Source organism: Clarias gariepinus, chromosome 4 (genome assembly GCF_024256425.1).
Source record: "Clarias gariepinus isolate MV-2021 ecotype Netherlands chromosome 4, CGAR_prim_01v2, whole genome shotgun sequence".
Taxonomy (NCBI): Eukaryota; Metazoa; Chordata; class Actinopteri; order Siluriformes; family Clariidae; genus Clarias; species Clarias gariepinus.
Genome location: NC_071103.1, coordinates 6,148,439 through 6,171,723, shown reverse-complemented (window position 1 = coordinate 6,171,723; position 23,285 = coordinate 6,148,439). Strand labels below are relative to the sequence as shown.

Below are 23,285 nucleotides of genomic sequence, written 5' to 3'. Positions count from 1 at the left end.
TAGAAGCTTTGAAAAGTCCTGATTGAAAAAACTTAGTTGGGTTAGACCAATTATAAACTTAAGACATGCAGTTGGTGACACAGTGTCTTAGTGGTTAGCACTGTTGCCTGGCACCTCCAGGGTCCAGGTTCGATTTCCACTTCTGCGAGTGAGGAGTTTGCATGTTCTTCCCGTGCTTGGTGGGTTTCTTCCGGGTTTTCCGGTTTCCTTCCACAGTCCAAAGACATGCAGATTAGGCTAATTGCCGTTCCGAAATTGCCTGTAGCGTGACTCTGTGTATGTGTGTGCCCTGTGATGGATACGGATCCAACCTTGTGCCCTAATTCTTCTGGGATAGGCTCCGGGGCCCCCAGCGACCCTGTATACGCGATAATGACAGGGAGAGAGAGATGTAGCTAAAGTCGATAAGCAGTAAAAGCCAGTAATCACACATGCTTACAGTAGGAGCATTTACATAGACCCTAATATTTCACGAATAATCAGAATAATTCAAATAAATTCTATTTTATTTGTATACGATTTTAACAATTTAATGTCACAAAGCAGCTTTACAGAATCAAAAGAAAATTATGTCAATTTGTATGAAAAAATTTAAGCTGAGGGCGACGGTGGCAAGAAAAAAACTTCCTGAGATGGCAAAAGGAAGTCACCTTGAGAGGAACCAGACTCAACAGGGAACCCGTCCTCATGGGATAGCAAGAACTGGTAGAATTAGAATTAAAATGCCCCATGTAAACACCTAAACCTAAACAGTCTAAAGATGTAAACCTTTGGCCTTCGTTCTAGATCCAGAATCTCTGGCTTATTTCTGACTTCTATCCACAAGGTCTCTTACAGAGGAAGGAGCAACGATTGGCTTACTTTAATTATGTAGTAATGGATCTAACCAATCACAGAGGAGACTGAATTCTTGCAAACAATCATAACGCAGAAGGCGGATTTATCAGAGGAGCTAGGAAGTCAGTCTATTTTAGCTATTAGTGCTATTATACTGCCTTTCAAATTATTACGCAAATGATATCTTTCTCTGATTTTCATAATTAGTAAATGCAAATGACAGTCAGTATAATTTTCTAGTCATCAACTATTAGGGTATAATTTGAATTTTATGATAACAAAATTTATTTTAAAAATAAAAAACTGAAAATGCACTGGTCCAAATTATTATGCACAACAGAGTTAAAACATTTTATAGTTTGTAAAGAACTGAACATAGGCTTTTGTTGAATTTGCAGCATTAGGAGGTCATATTTACTGAAATCAAAAGCTATTTCAATCAAAAACATCCTAACAGGGCATGTTACATCTTAACATAGGTATTACCTTCTTTGATATCACCTTCACAATTCTTGCGTCCATTGAACTTGTGAGTTTTTGGACTGTTTCTGCTTGAATTTCTTTGCAGGATGTCAGAATAGCCTCCCAGAGCTGCTGTTTTGATGCGAACCTCCTCCCACCTTCATAGATCTCAAGGTTCTTGTCAAGGAGTTGAGGTCAGGGGAGGATGGTGGCCACACCATGAGTTTCGCATCTTTTATGCCCATAGCAGCCAATGACACAGAGGTATTCTATGAGATGGTGCATTGTCGTGCATGAAGATGATTTTGTTACGGAAGGCACGGTTCTTCTTCTGTACCATGGAAGAAAGTGGTCAGTCAATACACTCTGCAGAGGTCATTTTACACCTTCAGGGACCCTACAGGGGCCTACCAGCTCTCTCCCAATGATTGTGGCCCAAAACATGACTCCGGCACCTCCTTGTTGACATCCCAGCCTTGTTGGGATATGGTGGCTAGCCACCAACCATCCACTACTCAATCCATCTGGACCATCCAGGGTTGCACGACACTCATCAGTAAACAAGACTGTTTGAAAATTAGTCTTTATGTATGCCTGGGCCCACTGCAACCGTTTCTGCTTGTGAGCATTGGTTAGGGGTGGCCGAAAAGTAGGTTTCTGCACAACTGCAAGCCTCTAAAGTATCCTACACCTTGAGGTTCACGGGACTCCAGAGGCACCAGCATACCTGTTTGCTGCTTTGTAATGGCATTTCAGCAGCTGCTCTCTTAATCTGATGAACTTGTCTTCATGTATTCTGCCTTTATCTGCACGAACCCGTCTGTGCTCTGAATCAGCCACAAATGTCTTCAGAGTATGATGATCACGCTTAAGTTTTCTTGAAATAATGTTTTCATACCTTGTCCAAGGTATTGCAATATTTGACGCTTTTCGGCCGCAGAGAGATCTTTTTTCTTTCCCATATTGCTTGAAAACTGTGGCCTGCTTAATAATGTGGAACAACCTTCTTCAGTACTTTACCTTTAATCGGGTTTATCTGGCAAGCTAATTATCACACGTGTCTGAGATTCATTTCAGTTATCCAAAGAGCCCTGAGACACAATACCATCCATGAGTTTAATTTAAAAACTAAACATTTATTGTTTATGACACTTTCAACCAATTTGCATAATAATTTGCAACGCGGTGTATACTATTATAATCCTTTTTAAGCCAAACATTACAGTGTTGACTCGCTGCATTATCAGGCACTTGATTGATGACAGATGAAGTCTCTCTTTTTTTAAGTTTTTTTTTCATAAATGCTCTAAATCCTGATTTTCCCCATGTCGAAATTTCCAGCCAGCTCAAGTGATGTCGGATTACTGTTAAAGTAGAAAAGAAATCTGCTCTGTATGCATTTAATGCAGCATAACACTCGCTCATCATCTGTCCCCAGTGCCATGTGTTCATACCAGCAGGACAACTGTTCTATACAGAAATTCAAGTCATGAAATGCCCCTCGCTTATGGTCGATCGTTAAGTATTAACACTGGCAGTAAGGATTTATATTACTAGTCTAATTATTTTATGTTGCGATTTTAAACCCGGTATGCTGTGGTCTGTTTCGAGGCTGTCTATAAAAGGACGCGTTTAGTGTGAAAGCTCTAGCATTATTCTGCGTGTCTGTCTTTTCATTGGTCTGTTGTTTATAGAGAACGGTTTATGGACGGATCCAGGACAGAGCCCTGTGGAACGCCCAAGTCAAGGAGGTTTCACTGGACAAATACAGAGTTGTGCCTGCTCTTTTTAAAGTTTTGAAACACTGAGCCACTCATCCAGCGCATGCTGCTGCAGAGAATAGGGGATTTCTCATAGCAGCTGAATCGTTTGCTTGTGACGGTGAAGGTCGCTGCAGAGGCCCAGTGGAAAAGGGCAACCTAAATCCTGTTGTGTCATCGCAGGGTTAAAATTAAACAAGCGACGGTCACGGGCAATCACCTGATTATGGAAAGGAGGATTTTGAGGTGTGTGACACTTGAGGATTAAACTGTTGCATGTCCTCTTCTGCTGCTACTGTTCCTGTTCCCTCCCTCTCTTCTGGCATTTCAGTGATGGGCAGTTGACGCTGCCAGCCACAAAAACTCAGCAGTGCTATTTTGAGTCAGGGGCTTTATTGTGTTGTAACTCTCACACACAGAAATGAAGGCCAGCGTCTAGGGAGAGAGAATTCGAAAGAAACTAGCAAACATCTTCATACTTTGTGGACAGCATCATTTAATTTAGCATCCAATTTGGTTAATTAAACCAGATATGGAAAGTCTTCCGGTACTCTTTCGCTTCTTCTACGTTGGCTTAGTCCGAAACAGACATAGGTGTCTCACAGACAGATGCCAGAATCCAGAAAAAGGTAACGTAAATGGAGACGGTTTCTAAAATGTCTTTGTAGCTTGCTTGCAATAGTGTTTCATGTTTTTTTTTTTGTGTGTGTGTGTGTGTGTGTGTGTATGTTCTTGAAGCCCTCTTCTTAAATGGATTTTATGTTGCAATTGCTGGCGGATTACCTGTTGATAAGCTAATTAAAGCTTAGCCATGATGGTTTGCACAGGTTATGAGAAAATAATGAGAAATTTTCATTTTCTTGAATCTCATCTGCCCATATCACGCAAATCCTCTGGCTTCTGAAGCAAGTTTTGGACAAATATTACTTAATTACGTAAAATAGAAGGACATACTCAATACCATGCTCAAATTCATGGATACACTTTGAAGCCACGTCAACATAAAGGTTTAAATAAAAGTCTAACTCACACTCACTTACTCTGTTTATGCCGCTTATCCTGTACAGTGTGGCGAGGAGCCCACCCCGGGGGACTCACGCACTAGGTGGGGTATACCAAATCCATCTAAAGGCACATTCGCATGTACAGTACCTGGAGGAAACCCACCATGCAAAGATAAGAACATGCAAAAGAAAACATACAAACTCCTGCACCCAGACCGAAGGTCGGAATCAAACCCTGGACCCTGAAGCCGTGAGGCTAGAAGTGTTAACCACTACACCAGAGTGCCGCCATTTATGATAATAATTTGTTGGTCCATAGAGAATTTTATTCCTGAACTATCCATCAACATGGACAATTTAAAGGCCTGAGTTATTCACTGATTTCGTGACCTTTTACTATATAATAAAAACAACTTTTTTTCTGATTTCCACCACTGTGGGAATTTTTTTTTTTTATTCTTGGCCATGCTTTCAGAACCACAGATTAAACACATAGCAGAAGTTGCCAATGGTTTACCTTTAACCTGTGTTTGACAAAATAATTAAGAAGGGTCCAGATCTTTGTAAGAGGATTAAAACAAAAAAGAAACTTAGCTCTAAACCTGTACCGTTTGCCAAGCTTTCCTTTTCCATGGAGTCCCAGACCGCTAGCACATGCACCCACAGTCACAACAGTAAATCTTTCTTGCAGCTGCGAGACACTAAGTTACGGACTGAATTAGAGCTGTACCGCCTTTCTCAGTGGCAGTGGCCATTAAAGCAGGGACGTTTCTTCCCATACTGCCAGTCTGACCTCCTCTTTCAAACCAAGACTAGAGAGTTTTACTTGTGTGGCTATGGTAGGAGATGCGCGGTACTTTGCAGATGTATTCGTAGCATGGCCACTGATGTGGAGGCGCACAGTTGGAAGTACGCTCAAGCTGGGATGAGGCTCATCCGGCTCTCAGGTATCGTGACTTCCTGCTGGTTTATTGATTATGACAGTGCCAGAAAAGCTTAGGTTGGTTAAGAATATTGGCGAAACCAATGTTTATCCAAAGTCCTTACCGGTAATGAGAACTCGTTTATGAGTTGCTGTTATTTACCAAAAGGAAAAAACAGAACACTTGTTGAAAACAATGGCATTACTCAGTGTATAGCGGTTACTATGACCACTTTAAAGTTGATTATTTTTCTATATAGGCACAACCTGAACAGCTGTATCAATGTTATACCGATGCAGCTTGCCAAAAACCAATGCAATTTGCCAAACGGTTGTGGTGTTTTTTGATTTTAATAAAAAAGTGTACATTGGGGAATGATGACATCGATCTAAAACCTAAGGACAGTGTCAATAAGTGTGCTCTTTAAATAATGAACCACTTCAATGTAGTCTGGTATGCAACAGTTTCTCTCAGCTCCATGCATGTGCTGTTTTATTGGTGTTATATTCAAACCATTTGCCAACCATTGTGAATTTATTACCGAACAACACGCCGGGCTTTTTGTCATTACATGCAATCTCGTGGAACATTTGCAAGCCTAGCTAGCTCCTGATATGCCTTACGTCTAAGCAGTTTCTTCACAGCAGAAAATGAATCAATACATCGTTTCCCTGGAATACCAGAGGAGCCTGTCCGGCTCGGGAAAAGAGAGGCCATTCGTCAAAGAGAAGGCACAGCGAAACGAAATCATGTCTTGGGCGGGGGGTTGGGCAGGGGTTTTGCATCACCCGTGTCATTTCCAGAGGACACATGAGAGCATAACCTCATCTCGACCTGACAACCATGATGCCCTCTGGGGAGGGGGACCCTCGGGCCGTGTCCTGCCACTGTAAAACAAGAAGCAATCAAGGCCTGTGAACAAGGTCCATAAAAAAGGCACTGTGAGAGAGAGGCGGCAAAGGTTGCCAGAGAAGAGGCCTGCGAGAGGGGGAGACGGAGGGAGCTGTAACTCATGTGGAGGTGCAGTGCTCATTCAGAGGCGCTGAAGTGTGAGAGCGATGAGCTGGAGCGATCTCACACAAACTGGGGGAACAAAAAAAACAAACAAACAAAAAACCCTACCCTGAATGCTAATTTGAGAGAAATGAAAAGATCTTCTGAGGATATTTTATTAGCTTTCAACTGGAATGTGTTCAGTTCAAGATAAACATGTACAAGTCCAACGATTAGTTTGACTTTTCTGTGGATCTTTTGTTGAAAAATTTAAGTTTAAAAAATGACCCAGTGGTGTAGCATGATACTAATAATATAGATATAGTTTACTGGTAGCTCCTGTACTTAGACAATCTTCAAATTGTGTAGTTAAAATATAATTCTGAACATTTCCTTTTCCAGTCGTATCCTTGTGTTTCATGTGATGACCCTGTAGAATTGCTAGCATGAAGAATCAAATACATCTACATTTAGGCATACACCCTTATCCAGGGCGACTTATATATTTTAAAAATCTTATTATACATCTGAGCGTTAAGAGCCTTGCTTAAGGGCCCAACAGGGACAACTTGGTGGTCGCGGGATTTGAACCTGAAAACTTCCGAACAATAGTCCAATACCTTAACCACTAAGCTGTGTCTGTGACAGAACTCAGCTTGGTTTTGTTAATTCTAACAATTCTAATAATTTAATATCATGTCATATTTTATATTTAACCTGTTCTGGCAACATTTCTTAAACAAATCGATATAAAACTAATTAAGGAAATATTGCTGTGACATATGTCACTTAGGGCTTTTAACTCCATGTGACATTTTTCAGTATGTGTTCTATGTGGAACTGTTCTATCTTTTTTTTCGTATATAAAAAAAAAAGAATTGGGGCTGGGCTCTTATGGCTTAATAAGGTCTTTAGAAAGGACTGTACAACCTAATCAGATAGTCATGTAGCAGTGTATCATGCAGAAACAGGCCTTGGGCTTTAATCATACACTAACCAGTCAGAAAAACAGTCGCCACCTGGATTTAACTAAGCACATAGTAATGAGCCTTCCATCGGATAATTACTGCAGTGTTTCAGCTGGCATGATGTGATTTAACTCTAACTGATGCAGTGAGTACCTTCTCATTTATTAAACAACCATGTCAGAAGACATATTCTGTGGTTGGGGCAAAAATATTACGAACAGTTACACTATCGTCCTGGATCAAGCAAGAAAAAAATAAAAATAGGGAGATTGCTGAAACTCAAAAAAAAAAAAAAGGGGGACAAGAACTGAAAAATGCAGGTAAAATTAGCCTGTTGGTCAGATCCAGGTTCAGTAACATTATTTGTCCAAAAAATGAGGTCAGCTCACTACCTGAATATACTAAATAACCAGGTTTTTCCATCAGTGGATTTTTTTCTTCCCTGATAGCACAGGGATGTCAAAGATGACAACACCATGATTCAGGTCCAGGGAGCCAATATTTTCACACATTGATTGGCCAGCACAGATTCCAGACCATAACCCCCATTGAGAATCTTTAAAATAGGCTGTAGAATACTTTACACAGAGGTCCTACTCTTCGACCAACTGAAACTGTCCTCGGGATGCTTGCTGCTCAATTCTGCACATGGTGTAGACTCAGATGATCAGTGGGATCAGAGATCTGACCAAGGCCTGGCCTGCTTATGCAGAATCCCTGAAGCTACAAAAGTGGCACATCGTTACCTCAGAGGCTGTGCTATGTTTAGACTGGAACCAAAAAAAAAAAAAAAAAGGAAATGGATCTAAACAGGGGGCCAGTACACACACGTATAGAGAGCTGAAGTTTCCAATGCAATAAGATTATACTGGGGGGGGCCTAAGAGGGAGGAGAGCACAAAGCCAGACGCCCACGCTTCCTGAGTGTCGTGCCAAGCTATACAGAGCTGTAGCAAAAGACCTCCATGTGGAACTCAAAAACAAAATGCACCACTAGTTAGAGATTTCATAAATATATCACATACTTTGACTAAGAAAGATGGATGACAGATTAAAAGCAAAAAAATCTGTGTTAAAGCCACCAGAACATCTTGGCACAGATCCTACAAAGCATTTTTTTTCTGGAAGGATGAACCCAAAAAGATTTTAATGATCGTGGGAGAAAGAGCTATTTAGTGTGACACCTCATGGGTGTTTAGTTGGGTTAAGATCCGGTGACTGTGATGGCTGTGGTATAAGAATTACATCATTTTTGTCCTCAGCTGTGAGCCCTTGAGCACCGTTGCTGGGGTGGAATTATCCTTGAACACAGATGTCCTAGTAGGATAGTTAGAAGTGCTGAAGTATTGATTTTTATTGATGCTATACTGGAAAAGTGGAGTCATACTATGACAGAAAAATTATTCAATGCACTTCAAATTATAAGGGTTTTTTAAATTATTATTATTATTATTGTTATAATTTGGCGCCCATTCATCAGTTACATTTAAAGATGGAATTATAACAAAAAACTCGATAGAGAACTTCAACATTGGCTTTAAACATTTTCTAGCAACTTACAGTTATGTGTAAAAGTTAGTACCCCCTAACTAAATTTTAATTGTTTTTGTGTAAAAACATAATAAAGCTCATCTGATCATAACGGGTCTTAGTATTATGCAAGAACAACCCTAAACAAACAACTTATTTTAGCGTTCAACAAAAATGAAACCAAAAACAATTAAAAAAACCATACAGGGAATACTTTTTACCCCTCTAGTGCTTCCACAGGATTTTAGTGGGTAAGTTGTAGCCAGGTGCTGCTCATGGATGTTCCAGCACATTCACCCCAAGACAAGACCTTACAATGCTTAGAGAAATACAAGAGAAAAAAAATCCAAGAGCCAGACTTAGACCCTGATTGCCCCAGTAAGCATGTTAAATATTAAAGTCTATGACGGACAATTAGAAAAAGACAGAACAAGTATGGTTTCTTTGGAAGGGTTGCTAGGAGAACGCCTCTTCTGTCTAAAGAGAACACGGGAGCATGAGTGAGGCTTGCAAAACAGCATCTTAGCAAGACACAAACATTCTGAAACAATGTTCTAGAGACAGACAAGACCAAAATGGAGTTGTTCGGCCTTCAACATCAAAAACCATCAAAAACCAAACAGCATTCCAGCAGAAACACCTCATACCCACTGTGAAGCATGACTGTAGAGAGAGGATGATTTGGTTTGATTTCCAGCCACAGGACCTGAGCACCTTGCAGTTAATAAGTCGACTATGAACTCTAATGTATTCCAGAGTATTATAGAGGCAAATATGAGGCCAGAGTGATACAAGTTATGCAGTATGTTGTTGTTCATATGAGGTTGTTTTTGCCTAATACTGAGCCCCATTCAATCAGATGATTTTCATTATATTTTTACAAAAAAACACACACAATTAAAATAGGTTCACATGACTATATAACAACTATTTACATCTACAGTAAAGTAGGATGGGAGTATTAAAAGTATATAAAAAATATAGTCTGCTTGGTGGGTAAAAATGCCCTTATTATTAAGTACAGTAGCATTAGACACACACCTGAAAAAAAAAAAGGTTTCTCAAATTCGCAACTTTCTGAGTGTATTTTTTTATTGAAATTAATATTGCGTAAACCTCATAATAGACAACAGCCTATATAAACTACGTCATGGCCTTGTTTTTTTTTTCACTTTTATTATAGTTATATATTATATATTATAGTTATAGTTATAGTATTATAGTTATTCACCTGGCCTGGAGTGATCACATGGTAGAAAAAAGCTACATTAACCATTTCTGATCATTCCATAATCCAATAGGCAGTCTGTTGTGTTAGGGAGTGCAGAGTGCTTTTTACCCTCACACTGTTGGGTGTCTGGGCTGTAAACACCAGTCTCGCCTCATTTGCTGAGACATGCTGAGGGTGATATAAAGACATTAGCTCAAGACAAACTACTGAGAATGATCTGTAGTTAACTGCACTATCCTAATTTCAGACCTTTAAACCATTTGGATGCATAAATATAATCACATGGCAAAAAATTCAATCTGAATTATAGGACATTTCATTTACATTTAGAGCAGTTTAGAAAACTTTAATGGTGGAAGAACTGTGCTAGTGCTATACAAGAGAAAAACCTTTCTATTCACTTACTAGATTTTCACACATTACTTCACTACCCAAGATTCTTTATAATGATATATATTTAAATTAGTAAGATGATGGTTTATTATCAGGCTGATACAAGAAAAAAGAAGGAGAACTAATATTCTAACATGGTAATAATTAATGCATACACTTTAGCAGGCAATGTATCAAAGCATCAGCTTGCCAAGAGTAAGAGTAAGTCATGGTTTGATCTAAAAACCCAGTATACAAACTAAGAAAATTCAGAATTGAGTTTCCCCACAACACATAGCACCCAAAGGATCTGCCGTCAGCATCCTGGTGCCAAACACTAAAGGGCCCTGTGCAGCCAAGCTCCGAGGGGCCAGAGCTGCCCCAATGTCACAAGGGGAACCCAAAATTTATGTGGTTTTACCGTTAATGGTTTTATTGAACCAGTATACACTATCATTTAGGCCCAGGTATGGAACTCCGTCCCCATGCTCAAGCTACTGATTGGTCTTATCATGTTTCAAGATTGGCTCTTGTATTGTAGCTTTGAAGAAACACAAAACTGTCTATGTAGGACCCCTGGCACTTTCGTCTTGTCTGTCATCTTGTTTTCACTTCAGTAAAAGATTTAGGCACAGTATACAAGTTTAAAGTGTTTTACCAAAAAGAATGATCTAAAAAAATTCCCATTTGTAAAAAGATGACGTTTTTAAAGACCACACTGCGGTTTAAATTAAACACGGTTTAAATGCTTCACACAATGACCCTTGGTACTTAGAGTACTTAGCTCTGAAAATTGAGTCTAGCGTCCTGCAGAGAGTTATCCTTTTATTATTCATGAACTGCAAATGAAGTGTGAATAATAGTGGCCAGATTGGTGGGCTGATTACTTGAATGTCACATTGGGATAAAAATTCTTAAATCTTATTTACTTTGTTTATAAAACTCTTTGCAGCTAAACAGAGGGAGAATTAGCATATTTGGGAGAGTTAGCAGAATGATCATGACACTTAAATAGGTCATACTTAAAAATTAGACTTTTTTACTTTAAGATTTTGTAATTTTCTGTATATAAAGCAAAATTATTAATAATTGGTTATTTTATTTGTTTAATATTAGCAATGAAAGCCAGATTAAAAGCCATTTGTATTAACACCAGGGTTGTACTGTAGGAACTGTTAGAAATGTTACCTAAATGCTACTTGGGTTGCCAGAAAATTCAATGTTAATCAATGCTAGTTACATTTCATAAAACATTAATTTGGAGTCTTTTATGTTGCTGTTATTTCAAAAATATACACAGATAAACACTGATACTTTTATATATGCTAAAGGCTACATCTGAGGTAAAAATTGTTTCTAGCCTTAGCATGGTACTGACAACAAAGCTATAGTTACTACTAGTCAAAGCTAGCTTCCATTTTTAAAAAATGCTTTTAGCATTGAAATATATTACTCTATTTTCAGTATTCAGTTTGACTATTGTTTACTTACAGTGGTGTGAAAAACTATTTGCCCCCTTCCTGATTTCTTATTCTTTTGCATGTTTGTCACACTTAAATGTTTCTGATCATCAAACACATTTAACTATTAGTCAAAGATAACACAAGTAAACACAAAATGCAGTTTTTAAATGATGGTTTTTATTATTTAGGGAGAAAAAAAATCCAAACTTACATGGCCCTGTGTGAAAAAGTAATTGCCCCCTGAACCTAATAACTGATTGGGCCACCCTTAGCAGCAATAACTGCAATCAAGTGTTTGCGATAACTTGCAACGAGTCTTTTACAGAGCTCTGGAGGAATTTTGGCCCACTCATCTTTGCAGAATTGTTGTAATTCAGCTTTATTTAAGAGTTTTCTAGCATGAACCGCCTTTTTAAGGTCATGCCACAACATCTCAATAGGATTCAGGTCAGGACTTTGACTGGGCCACTCCAAAGTCTTCATTTTGTTTTTCTTCAGCCGTTCAGAGGTGGATTTGCTGGTGTGTTTTGGGTCATTGTCCTGCTGCAGCACCCAAGATCGCTTCAGCTTGAGTTGACGAACAGATGGCCGGACATTCTCCTTCAGGATTTTTTGGTAGACAGTAGAATTCATGGTTCCATCTATCACAGCAAGCCTTCCAGGTCCTGAAGCAGCAAAACAACCCAAGACCATCACACTACCACCACCATATTTTACTGTTGGTATGGTGTTCTTTTTCTGAAATGCTGTGTTACTTTTACGCCAGATGTAACGGGACACGCACCTTCTAAAAAGTTAAACTTTTGTCTCGTCGGTCCACAAGGTATTTTCCCAAAAGTCTTGGCAATCATTGAGATGTTTTTTAGCAAAATTGAGACGAGCCTTGATGTTCTTTTTGCTTAAGTGGTTTGCGCCTTGGAAATCTGCCATGCAGGCCGTTTTTGCCCAGTCTCTTTCTTTTGGTGGAGTCGTGAACACTGACCTTAATTGAGGCAAGTGAGGCCTGCAGTTCTTTAGATGTTGTCCTGGGGTCTTTTGTGGCCTCTCGGATGAGTTGTCTCTGCGCTCTTGGGGTAATTTTGGTCGGCTGGCCACTCCTGGGAAGGTTCACCACTGTTCCATGTTTTTGCCATTTGTGGATGATGGCTCTCACTGTGGTTCGCTGGAGTCCCAAGGCTTTAAAAATGGCTTTATAACCTTTACCAGCCTGATAGATCTCAATTACTTTTGTTCTCATTTTTTTCTGAATTTCTTTGGATCTTGGCATAATGTCTTGCTTTTGAGGTGCTTTTGGTCTACTTCTCTGTGTCAGGTAGCTCCTATTTAAGTGATTTTTTGATTGAAACAGGTGTGGCAGTAATCAGGCCTGGGGGTGACTATAAAAATTGAACTTTTAACTGTGATAAACCACAGTTAAGTTATTTTTTAACAAGGGGGGGCAATTACTTTTTCACACAGGGCCATGTAGATTTGGAGTTTTTTTTCTCCCTTAATAACATAATCTTCATTTAAAAACTGCATTTTGTGTTCAATTATGTTATCTTTGACTAATAGTTAACGGTTTTTGATGAGCAGAAACATTTAAGTGTGACAAACATGCAAAAGAATAAGAAATCAGGAAGGGGGCAAATAGTTTTTCACACCACTGTATATAGACAAGTTGAAGTATGTAAGCCAGTGCCTGCTAGCTTTCATTTGTCATTAGCCATGTTAGCATTTTGGAATGCCTTAGCAACATGATAGGAACATTTAGAAATGTTTAGAGACTTTTAAAATGTTTGTGTCTTTCGTATTTTTCTAAAGACCTGTACTGTAGCTAGCTTGTGAATTAATATTGGTTGAGGCATGTTTCAAGTTAATACCCATCAGTAATTTGGAAAATTTACATCATCAAGAAATGTACTACTCGGATACAATGTTATTTGTTATCGGCCCAAAGCAAAATGCTTTTAGGATTTTAAGCTTGAATTGATACCACGTTGATTACATCAATTGTGTTGCTGTTTAGCGACACAAATGATTATGTCCTTATGTGTTTATCCAGCATGCAGTTCTCAACATGCTTTAAATACTTCTGGCTCTATGCTACGTGCCTGAGACATTACAGCTCACATCAACGATTTACATCTGTGACATTCCCCACGTTCCCTATTCGTATGCTTCAGCTTCATTGTTTATAGCTGTACATTGAAAAGAGACGCGTTATTTATCATTGCGCAGTAGTTTGACATTTATGTATGGTGCTTGGATGAATACAGTGATTTGTATCATTGTTCATTCTGTAGGTATTCCTTCAAAAAGGAAGAGACTTCTTGTAAGCTTACTGTATTGTATGAAAAGGCAAAAAAATAAAAAATGTTGACCCACAAATGGCCTGAATGGTAGATAAATTGCGGTAAAGTGTCAGGTACCTGCTTCAACATCTTCGCGATTTTACAGTCAAGCGCGTACCAAAGGATACCTGTTGATGTAGGTTGCCTGGGTGTGCACTGTGGAGAAATCACGGTACGGTACTATTCCAGCCTGTGTGTAATTTGGCAAATGCAAATTCCATATACAATGGATATTCCATGCATATTTCCACAGAAGCATAAAGAACCTAACACACATCATACAGAGGGTGTAGCCCTTAAAAAACCAAAATAGAAATTCTTGTTGATGTAGTGATGTAGAGTAGGGGATGGACAAGTTGAAGTACGTAAGCTCTTAGTTTTAGGTTAATTTAGGCTGTACACGTTTCAATGTACAGCTATAAACAACTTTTTTTTCAGCTCAATTTAGGCAATACAAGGAAGTGAATTTTGTTCCTATTTAATCTACTATGCAAACATGACTGCAAAAAATGTAAGAATGGGTCACACAATTACCACCGATACATATGATCATGTGATTTTATGGTTGATTTCATTTGTTTCTGTGAACAACAATAAAAAGAATATGAGCGTTTTGTAAGTTTAACATTTTTGCAATAGTTTGATGTCTGAACTCTCCTGCATGGACACACCCTGCAGGACTTCCGTATAAGCAGCTAGTGAATTTAAATGAATTCAGGTAAAAACAAAAAAGTCTACTAATTAACTGTAAAAGCAAAAACCTAAAGCACCAGACCATATAAGGAAGGTGGAAGGACAGAATACATATGTTTAAATAATTAGGCATGAAATAATTACAAAACATTTACATTGTGATTATTGATGTCCAATCATAATGTTAAAAAAAAAATAAAAAAACTGTCAGTTCCATTGAAGCAGCTGTTGTTGTTGGCTCTCCTGAAGTAACCGACATTATAGCAGCTCATATTTTAAAGCTGAGTTCATTTAAAATTTGGCAAAAGATCCAGAAGTTCCATTATATACATATCCTCTCATTTTTGACTAACCTCTCTGCAGTGCCAGATCTTTTCCCCAAGGCCATACTGTGCAGGGCAGTTAAACGCGGTCACGGAATACATTATAATGGGCACTGATGCCTGACTAGTGCTGACTCGCTGTCTGAGCTAATGGGATCGATAGCAGCGAGGTTGGAGCTGCATGCACTAAACAACATGCTGTCCACATCCAGGAACATCAATAAAACACGACCGGAAGCGCTTTTCGTGCTTGTTTGAAAGTCACTTTGCAATAGAGGCAACATTGGCTGTAAGCTTTAGGAACCTTATTGGCGGGTAACGGTGTTCCCCCGGTGTCTGACTTGCAAAGAGAGAAAAAAAAAAACGTGGTACAGTACGAGTGGTTCTTATTCTGGGTCTCAGATGCACATTTGCATATAAAGAAGACAAAACAAGACTTGTGATTCGTCCACAGGTATTAATATGCCATCTGGTGAGGCGGCAGGGGAGCACAAGATAGTTCAGTAGTTTAGCCAAAGCATGGCACTGCCACAGTATTAATGTACATTAATATTACTAAATTCATTTTCCAGTATCAAGTATTGTGCTTTAAAAGATCCTTAATGTATATCGTGGTCTAATTCTCTCTCTCTCTCTCTCTCTCTCTCTCTCTCTCTCTTTCTGTTTAATCATTATAGGGTTCAACAGAAATGAGGATATGAAGGCCATCGAGGTGCTGCCTATTCTGAAAGAGAAAGTGGCGTTTTTATCAGGCGAGTCGACAAATGCGTCACACAAGTGTGAGCCATCTGTGTCCAAGGGCCAAGGGGGCCAAATTGACCATTCTCTAAGTGGGAGGGATGGCACTCTCTCTCTTGCCTGTCAATCACAGTTACACTAGACAGTCATTGTTTCTTGTGAGTTCAGGAACTGCATCAGTTTGAAACAATTATGACATTATAGCGATTTCACATTTCATTTAGTGTATCAGAATTTAATTGGGTCAAAATGTATCTGGAAAAGTATTTAATGACTTATGATTGACCTGTTCCTATAAATAGGGTTAACTGGGTTTATAGGTGTACCCTGCCATGGATAAGTCCAAGTCTCAACTGAACTGAACCCCAAGCTAACAGCAAAGCAGCTGGTGAAGGGGTTTCTGGCATAATGTTCGAAAGTATTTACATTCACCAGCAAAATAGTCCTAATTGCTATGACATGAAAGGCTTTCACGCAAGAGAGAAGCCTGTACCCGAAAATTGGCTTTAAAAGCCATATTGAGGTTTGCTAGTGATTATAAGCCTCACTCAGAGGAGTGTTCTCTGGTCAGATGGAGCCACAACTGAACTGTTCGGACATAATAGAGTACAAAGTTTTTGTACTGACTACAAAGGCTTTAATTTAGAAGAAAGTGTCCCAAGTTTGAAGTATGGGGTGGCAAGGTCATGTTGTGAGGCCTTTTATTTTACTGGAAAAATGGCTTTGATGAGGAAAGAGTGCAATCTAGAAAAAACTCAACTAGCAAGTTGAACGTTGGCTGCAAATGAGTCTTCTAGCAAAAAAAAGGTTGAAGATAACAAAGTCAAAAGTAGTAGCTTGATCTGAATGACACTGAAAAGCTCTTGAGTGTCTCACAACTGACACTGGAGACTCCTTCCATGTGTTAACGAACTAGACTCCTTCCATAAAGTGGTTAACGAACTAAAATCAGCGATTTCATGCTATTGTTAATCAGTTCATGTCCAACTGGGACGAGGGTGAGTGTGTGACGTGTTTCTCTGTTCTGCAGGAGGCCGCGACAGACGAGGAGGCCCGGTTCTCACTTTCCCAGCCAGGTCCAACCATGACAGAATAAGACAGGAGGATCTGCGACGCCTCATTGCCTACCTCGCAGGCATCCCCAGGTCAGGGTTTACCCCAGTGAACATTTATTTGTTTTCACCAGAGCTTTTGATCTGTCAGCATCTATCCATCCAGGAGCATGTCTGAATCTGAAGGTTTAACAGTTAAAAAAAAAAAAAGGTATTCTTTTATTCTTTTCATATTAACTGCTTTTAGGTTATTTCACACACGTTTAGTGTACTTTTCCACTTTATCGGTATTGTCTCTCTTCCTTGTCTTCATTTTTACTAAATCTCTTTTTGTCTCACTGTCCTTCTCTGTCCTTCTCTCGGTCATTAATTATGCATCGCTGTCTGTCTCTCACTGTCGTTGTCATTTCTTTTTGTTGTTTTGTCTGACTTGATTTCTCCTCGACTTTTTTGTCTCTCTCTTTCTGCGATGGTCTATCTTTTCTTGTCTCTTTCTCTATTTCTCTGTCCATCTTTCTCCGTGTATTCTTTTTCTGTCTCTCTCATCCTCTCTCTCTCTCTCTCTCATCATCTCTCTCTCTCTCTCTCTTTCTCTCTCCTCCCTCCCCTTGGGTGGTCAGTATGATTCAGTGCAGCACATGTGCTCTGTTCAGTTTCATCTAAGACTCAGTCTGTGTAGAAAGTGCAGCTGTGGTTGTTAGCTCTCTTCCAAGTTTTTTTTTTTCTTCTCTGCTCTAACAGTAAGTATTACAGTTTGGTAAAACTTCTCACCCAGGCACTTCCTTTTAAAAAGTTTTCTTGTCTCCGCAGCGAGGAGGTCAGCAGACATGGCTTCACCGTCATCGTGGACATGCGAGGCTCCAAATGGGACTCCATCAAGCCTCTGCTGAAGATCCTGCAGGAATCGTTCCCGTCCTGCATCCACGTCGCGCTCATCATCAAACCCGACAACTTCTGGCAGAAGCAGAGGACTAACTTCGGCAGCTCGAAGTTTGAGTTTGAGGTGAGGTGTTCAAATGGTGAGATTACATTTATTAGACTTTTGACAAGGTTCTCTCCGTGGTGTTGTGTTTCTTTCTGGCCTGAAGTCACAGCTTGCGTCAGGTGGATGGTCCACGATCTGAAAAAGGTTAGTTAAAGTAAACTCACAGGGATATTAGGTTTCAGGAACATTTTCTGTGCTAGTGTTAAACTAGGGCTGTTAAAATTAGAGCTGACCTATTTAAGCGAAGAGACGAGATAAAAATGGTTTTCTGTGCAATCAGGTTACGTATGTGGTTAGTCATGTGTCTTTTGTGAGCTGAAATGACAAAACAATGACAAATAATTTACATTTCAGTAGGAAAATATCATGAGTACACTGTACATACAGAACACCCAGAATATACTAGCAGTTTATTAGAATCAGTTGGAAGAAAGAAGAGATGTTTTTGCAAATAAGATCTTTCATCTGACATTTTGTTAGCTAATGTAATGTTGATTTTTTTTCATAATTGTGTTTGTATATTGCTAGGAATATTGTTTCCAGATTTAGGTAAGCTCAGTAAAGTGAGATTTTGCTTGCTAGCAACACTGTTAGTATTGGATACATCATTAAAAAACTAAACAAAGTAACAAACAAAATGACCAAATAATATCTGTTTACTACTTCAAAAAAGCAGTTCATTGATTTTCATTTGTTGGTTTTAGGGATGTTATGATTTTCTGTGGTTATTTAGAATTTAACTAATTAACGACATATCGACCAGTAATGTTTGTTTTGCCTGATATTTCTCCATAGCTCACATATCTATTCACATGTACACCACAAGAGCTGCCTAACACACAGTATGACTGCAGATCAATCCCTGCTGTGCGTTATCACCCAGATGAGGATGGGTTCTCTGTTGGTTCCTCTCAAGGTTTCTTCCTGTTGCCATCTCAGGGAGTTTTTCCTTGCCAACGTCCCCCTCGGCTTGCTCACCAGGGACAATCTGATAATTTTGATTAACACACATTCACATTTCATAAAAACTTCCATAATTCATTGGATTGTGTAAAGCTGCTTTGCGATAATGACAGTTGTTAAAAACACTATACAGATAAAATAAATTGAAATTGAAATCCATGTGAATAGATGAACGTGAAGAGAGTTTTTGAATGTGGATGGAAAGACAAGCTAATTTCGTTTTTCTGTTCATTTAAACTATTTATCCTTTATTAATTTGTCCCACAGAGTAGGGCTGGGGAATTAATGACATATTAATTAAAACTGACATTCAAAACCTTTAATCAATGTACTGTAGTTTTGCCCATGTCGATTATTTCATTTTTATTCTGTTAATACTTTTCCTGTTATGTATGTTCAGATATGAAAAAAAATAAACATGGCGGAGAATAGAAAAAAATCCCAGCTTTAATGGTTCAGCATATTTATAGTACAGACCTTATCAGTGAACTACTGTATAAGGACAAAAAATATTACACAATACACATGGTTCAATTAATCTGGATATTGGTTTCAGGTCATATTGCCCAGCACAACCACGTAAAATGAGTAAAAAAAAAAGTGCCTCTTATTATTAATAATTATTAAGGATCATTAATTCATGTGTTTAACTATCAGTTAACCAAAATATGCGTAATTTACGACCCTAGTTATTTTTCATATTGTGAACTATGATACAAGTTTTAAGTAAGATGAAAAAAGAAAATTAATATTAAATTCTGTTCATGAAATGTAAAATCCATTCTATGAATGTGAACATAAGGTATAAAGAGTTTAGTGGATATGGATTTGGATATAAATAGGATGTTGGGGAACTGTCAAAGCCGGAAATCATTTCTTTCAGTAAAATCATTTTTTTCAAAAAAAACCTTTTGTTTTTCTGTTGAATTTCCCTTTTAGGTCATACCCATTTCATTTCATTTTTAAAAAAAATAATGCAGACAGATATTTAAATCAACAGTTAAAGATGGTGTCCTTACATAATATAATACATGTTTCGACTATTTCACAGTTATTTCAACTGCAAAGGCTGAAAGGTTCAAATCCTTTCCCCAGGGAGCTCATTCATACGACCCAGAGTTGTTCCACGTGCACTTGATGTTGTTTCTAACCACATGAAGTCTCTGGAATGTTCTCCGGTTACTCTTATGTAAAGCGTGGGTGGAAATGATCGGACAGGGTGGGCTTTCCTGCTGGACATAAGCCTTAATAAGTTTGTTTGTAAAAGCACGAGTCCTGTATGATTTAAAACTCCCACTGCGGGTGCGATAACAGAAAAATGTGCTAAGAAAAGAGGGCTGCCATAATATTGCTAAAGTTCTTTTGTATGAGTTCTAAACTTCTGGAGTAACATAGATAAGTAAAGTTTATTCTTTGATGTGACAATTTGCTTAATAAAAATTAAAATAAATAAACTAATAAACTGAAAAAAACTTTCATTTGTCCATTGTAGCTCCTAGCGTGTTTGTTCAGTCTTAAAACCATACAGTTAAGTCTTGGAAAATCTCCCTAATGCATTTCTTTTGACAAGAGCTCATATTTGATATGTAAAGTTCGTAAGGATTGTTTGTACACGCCATATTTCATGCATAAGATTTTGCTAGCCAGTATTACTTCACATCACCTGGCTGTTTTAGGCAGTTATATACCTTTTAAAACAAGCTACATAGAGATAACATATCTTAAAGGTTTGGCATCGAGATTTAAAATGTACTTATTATTGTTTATTTAAAACCTTTCATTCATTCTTTATTTCATTCACTGATTCAGTGATTGGATTCATTTATACATTCATTCTTTTATCCATCCCTTTGCTCCAGTAGGCCTGGACCCTTTTCCAGGAACAACAGTCATGAGTTGGGTGCACATCCTGGCACAACCAGTCCATTGCCATCATCTTACATGCACATTTTTATCTTAGAGGCAGTTTAAAGTAGCAATCCATTTGTTTCAAACGTACAAATGTATACCTAATACTCTGGAACTGTAATTCGGCAACACTTATTTTAATTTTAAATGGAATGAGCCCTTGGAAAGGGGTCAGATAATGAGGTGGGCTTTGTTGGTTTACTTTGCGTTTTCCAAATAGGGCCACAGTGCATTAGCCAATGCTGGCATCATGGTACTATAATGGTGTTTTATATCTCCCTGTCTTCCTGTAGACCATAATGGTATCACTGGAGGGCTTATCCAAGGCAGTGGACCCATCACAACTGACAGCCGATCTGGAAGGTAGTCTGGACTATGATCACGACGAATGGATTGAGGTTCGCGTAGCCTTCGAGGAATTTGCAGGAAATGTGGCACGTGCACTCAGCCGTCTCAAGGAACTCCAGGAGCTGGTGTCACGTCGTGAGCTCCCTGGTGACCTGGAGATGGCACGATGTGCCATGGACGAGCACAGTGCCCTCAAGAAACATGTAGCCAAGGCTCCAGCTGAAGAACTGGAGTCTGAGGGCCAACAGCTACTGCAACGTGTGCAGGTCGGCGCCAAGACCGGTGGAGACGTACAGGGACTGACGCTCAGGGTCTCAGCTCTTTTGGAGGAACTACGCTCCGCCCGCCAGCACCTTCACCAGGCCTGGCATGGCCGAAAACTCAAACTGGACCAGTGCTTCCAGCTGCGGCTTTTCGAGCAGGATGCTGAGAAGGTGAGTGGGGGTTAGAGTGATGGAAGATAAGCTCTGTTTTGGATGGTTAATAGTTTGGTTGCTGATACATTTATTGAACTAAAAAAAGATTATTGTGCAGTTGGTACTCTTGAATGCAACTGAATAATGCAGCTGGTACTCCTGAATTAAATTGAATTGTGCAGCTGGTACTCTTAAATAGAATTGAATAGTGCAGTTGATGCTCATGAATGGAAATGAATGGGGCAGTTGATTCTCCTGAATGAAATCAGAACACTTAAACACTGTAGTAAGTGCTCTTAGTGTTGAATGGAACTGAATGGTGTTATGGTATGGTAGCTAATTTATTGTTTAAGAGTATTGAATCTTAGGTGCTAATGTTTCTGAATTATAATGCTATTTAAGATTGGAGCAAAGGGTGTGGGTAGCAAGAATGTTAGGTGATACTGTATCTATTGGACATTAGTCAAGAATTTAGGCATTGATAGAGTGTAATATTAGTAATGACAAAGAAATGTTCTACTACTTTAAACAATAAAGCCTGAAATATTAGTGCATATTACATCTTGGTTTTGGTTAATTTCTAGAATTTACAATGTTGTTTAGATCAACGTTTGGATCAATTCATGTCTCTCTTCACTGTTTCCATAGATGTTTGACTGGATTGTTCACAACAAGGGCCTTTTCCTGACCAGTTACACAGAGATTGGCGCCAACCACCAGCACGTACTGGAGTTGCAGACCCAGCACAACCACTTCGCTATGAATTGCATGGTAAAAGCTTGTGCTTCTATCTCTGTTTCATCCCCAACCCCGTCTCTGACCTCTCTTCCTCTTTCCGTGGTGCTGTAAAGATCTATTTCACAATACTATCCTAGCATACTGACTGTAGACAAGACACATGAGCGCTTGCTTTATCAGACTGCCGCTTTTTTCTCACCGAGCAGTTGTTTATTACCCCCAGAGAAGGTACTGTTCAGTGTAGAGTGGAAAGAAAGATAGAAGGATTTTACTGCGAGGAAAAATGCATTTTTTGGGGTAAGTGTGCAAATTTACTATTTAAAAAGTTGCAATATAAAACTATAAGATGCATAAGTTAAACATACACGATAAACATGTGCAGACATACAACCTCAGCTGAAAGGGTATGCATTTGGAAAAAGGTCAAGTTTATGGTATTTGTTATGAGTTATGCAATAACAGTCAAGACAAAACTAAGGAAGACTTTTTTTTTTTTTTTTTTACTGTAATGTACAAAAAAACAAACACCTTTTTAAATCTAAGAGAGTAGTGTCTGCTTTGACATTTGTTAATTAAGCCGTCATAAAGATCAGGATTAACAGCTATTAGAGTGTCTGATTGGCTTCGCATGATATTTGTTGAATCCTTCTTTTTTTTTTTTTTTTTACATGGATAGAGCCATCAGTTTTGTATTGCACACCCGAGTAAGGGAACTGTTTGTTTGTTGCCATGAACGTGCAACTATTGACTCAGTCTGTTCAATTGAGCTGTAAATGTTGGGATGAAAGCCTAGATCTGTTCGCTCATGGGAATGAGCCTTGGGTAAATGCAATCAGTGAGAACTATGTAAGAGAATTTTTTTCTTTTTTTTCTTTTCACAGGAAATGTTGTAAAGCATGCGAGCAGTTTGACAGAGAGAAAAGCCAGGATCATGGACTGGGCTGATGGGCTTTAATAGCTTTATAATAAGTCCTTACTTATAATGGAAACGCAGAAATGTGAAATGGATGGACAATAATGAACGAAAGACCTACAGTAGGAAAGAAGTAGAATACTGATTCTCTGAGTCTGTTGAGTTGAAAACAGTATTAACATCCAAAAAGAAAGGGTTTATACTTCCTACAAAAAGCTTAATAAAAGTACAACAGCTTGTTGAACTTGTGACAATTTATTCTTATTTTTCTGCAATTCAATTTGATCTTAATGGAAAAAAATCCTACAGCAGTTACAATGATTATAATTTTTG

The 23,285-nt window shown here is 38.7% G+C and overlaps 1 protein-coding gene across 2 annotated transcripts in view; it reads left to right on the top strand.

The window, feature by feature from the left end:
- The window catches only part of triob (trio Rho guanine nucleotide exchange factor b), a 115,897-nt gene that overhangs the window by 25,032 nt on the left and 67,580 nt on the right, over positions 1-23,285 (top strand). The window contains exons 1-6 of one of the 2 annotated variants that reach the window (XM_053493968.1): positions 3,654-3,688; positions 15,569-15,643; positions 16,660-16,774; positions 17,492-17,684; positions 20,831-21,319; positions 21,950-22,072. In XM_053493968.1, the coding sequence (XP_053349943.1) occupies positions 15,589-15,643; positions 16,660-16,774; positions 17,492-17,684; positions 20,831-21,319; positions 21,950-22,072 (975 nt within the window). In that variant the 5' untranslated portion in view covers positions 3,654-3,688; positions 15,569-15,588. Of the gene's footprint in view, positions 1-3,653; positions 3,689-15,568; positions 15,644-16,659; positions 16,775-17,491; positions 17,685-20,830; positions 21,320-21,949; positions 22,073-23,285 lie in introns of those variants that run through there. The other variant, XM_053493967.1, reaches the window with a different exon arrangement.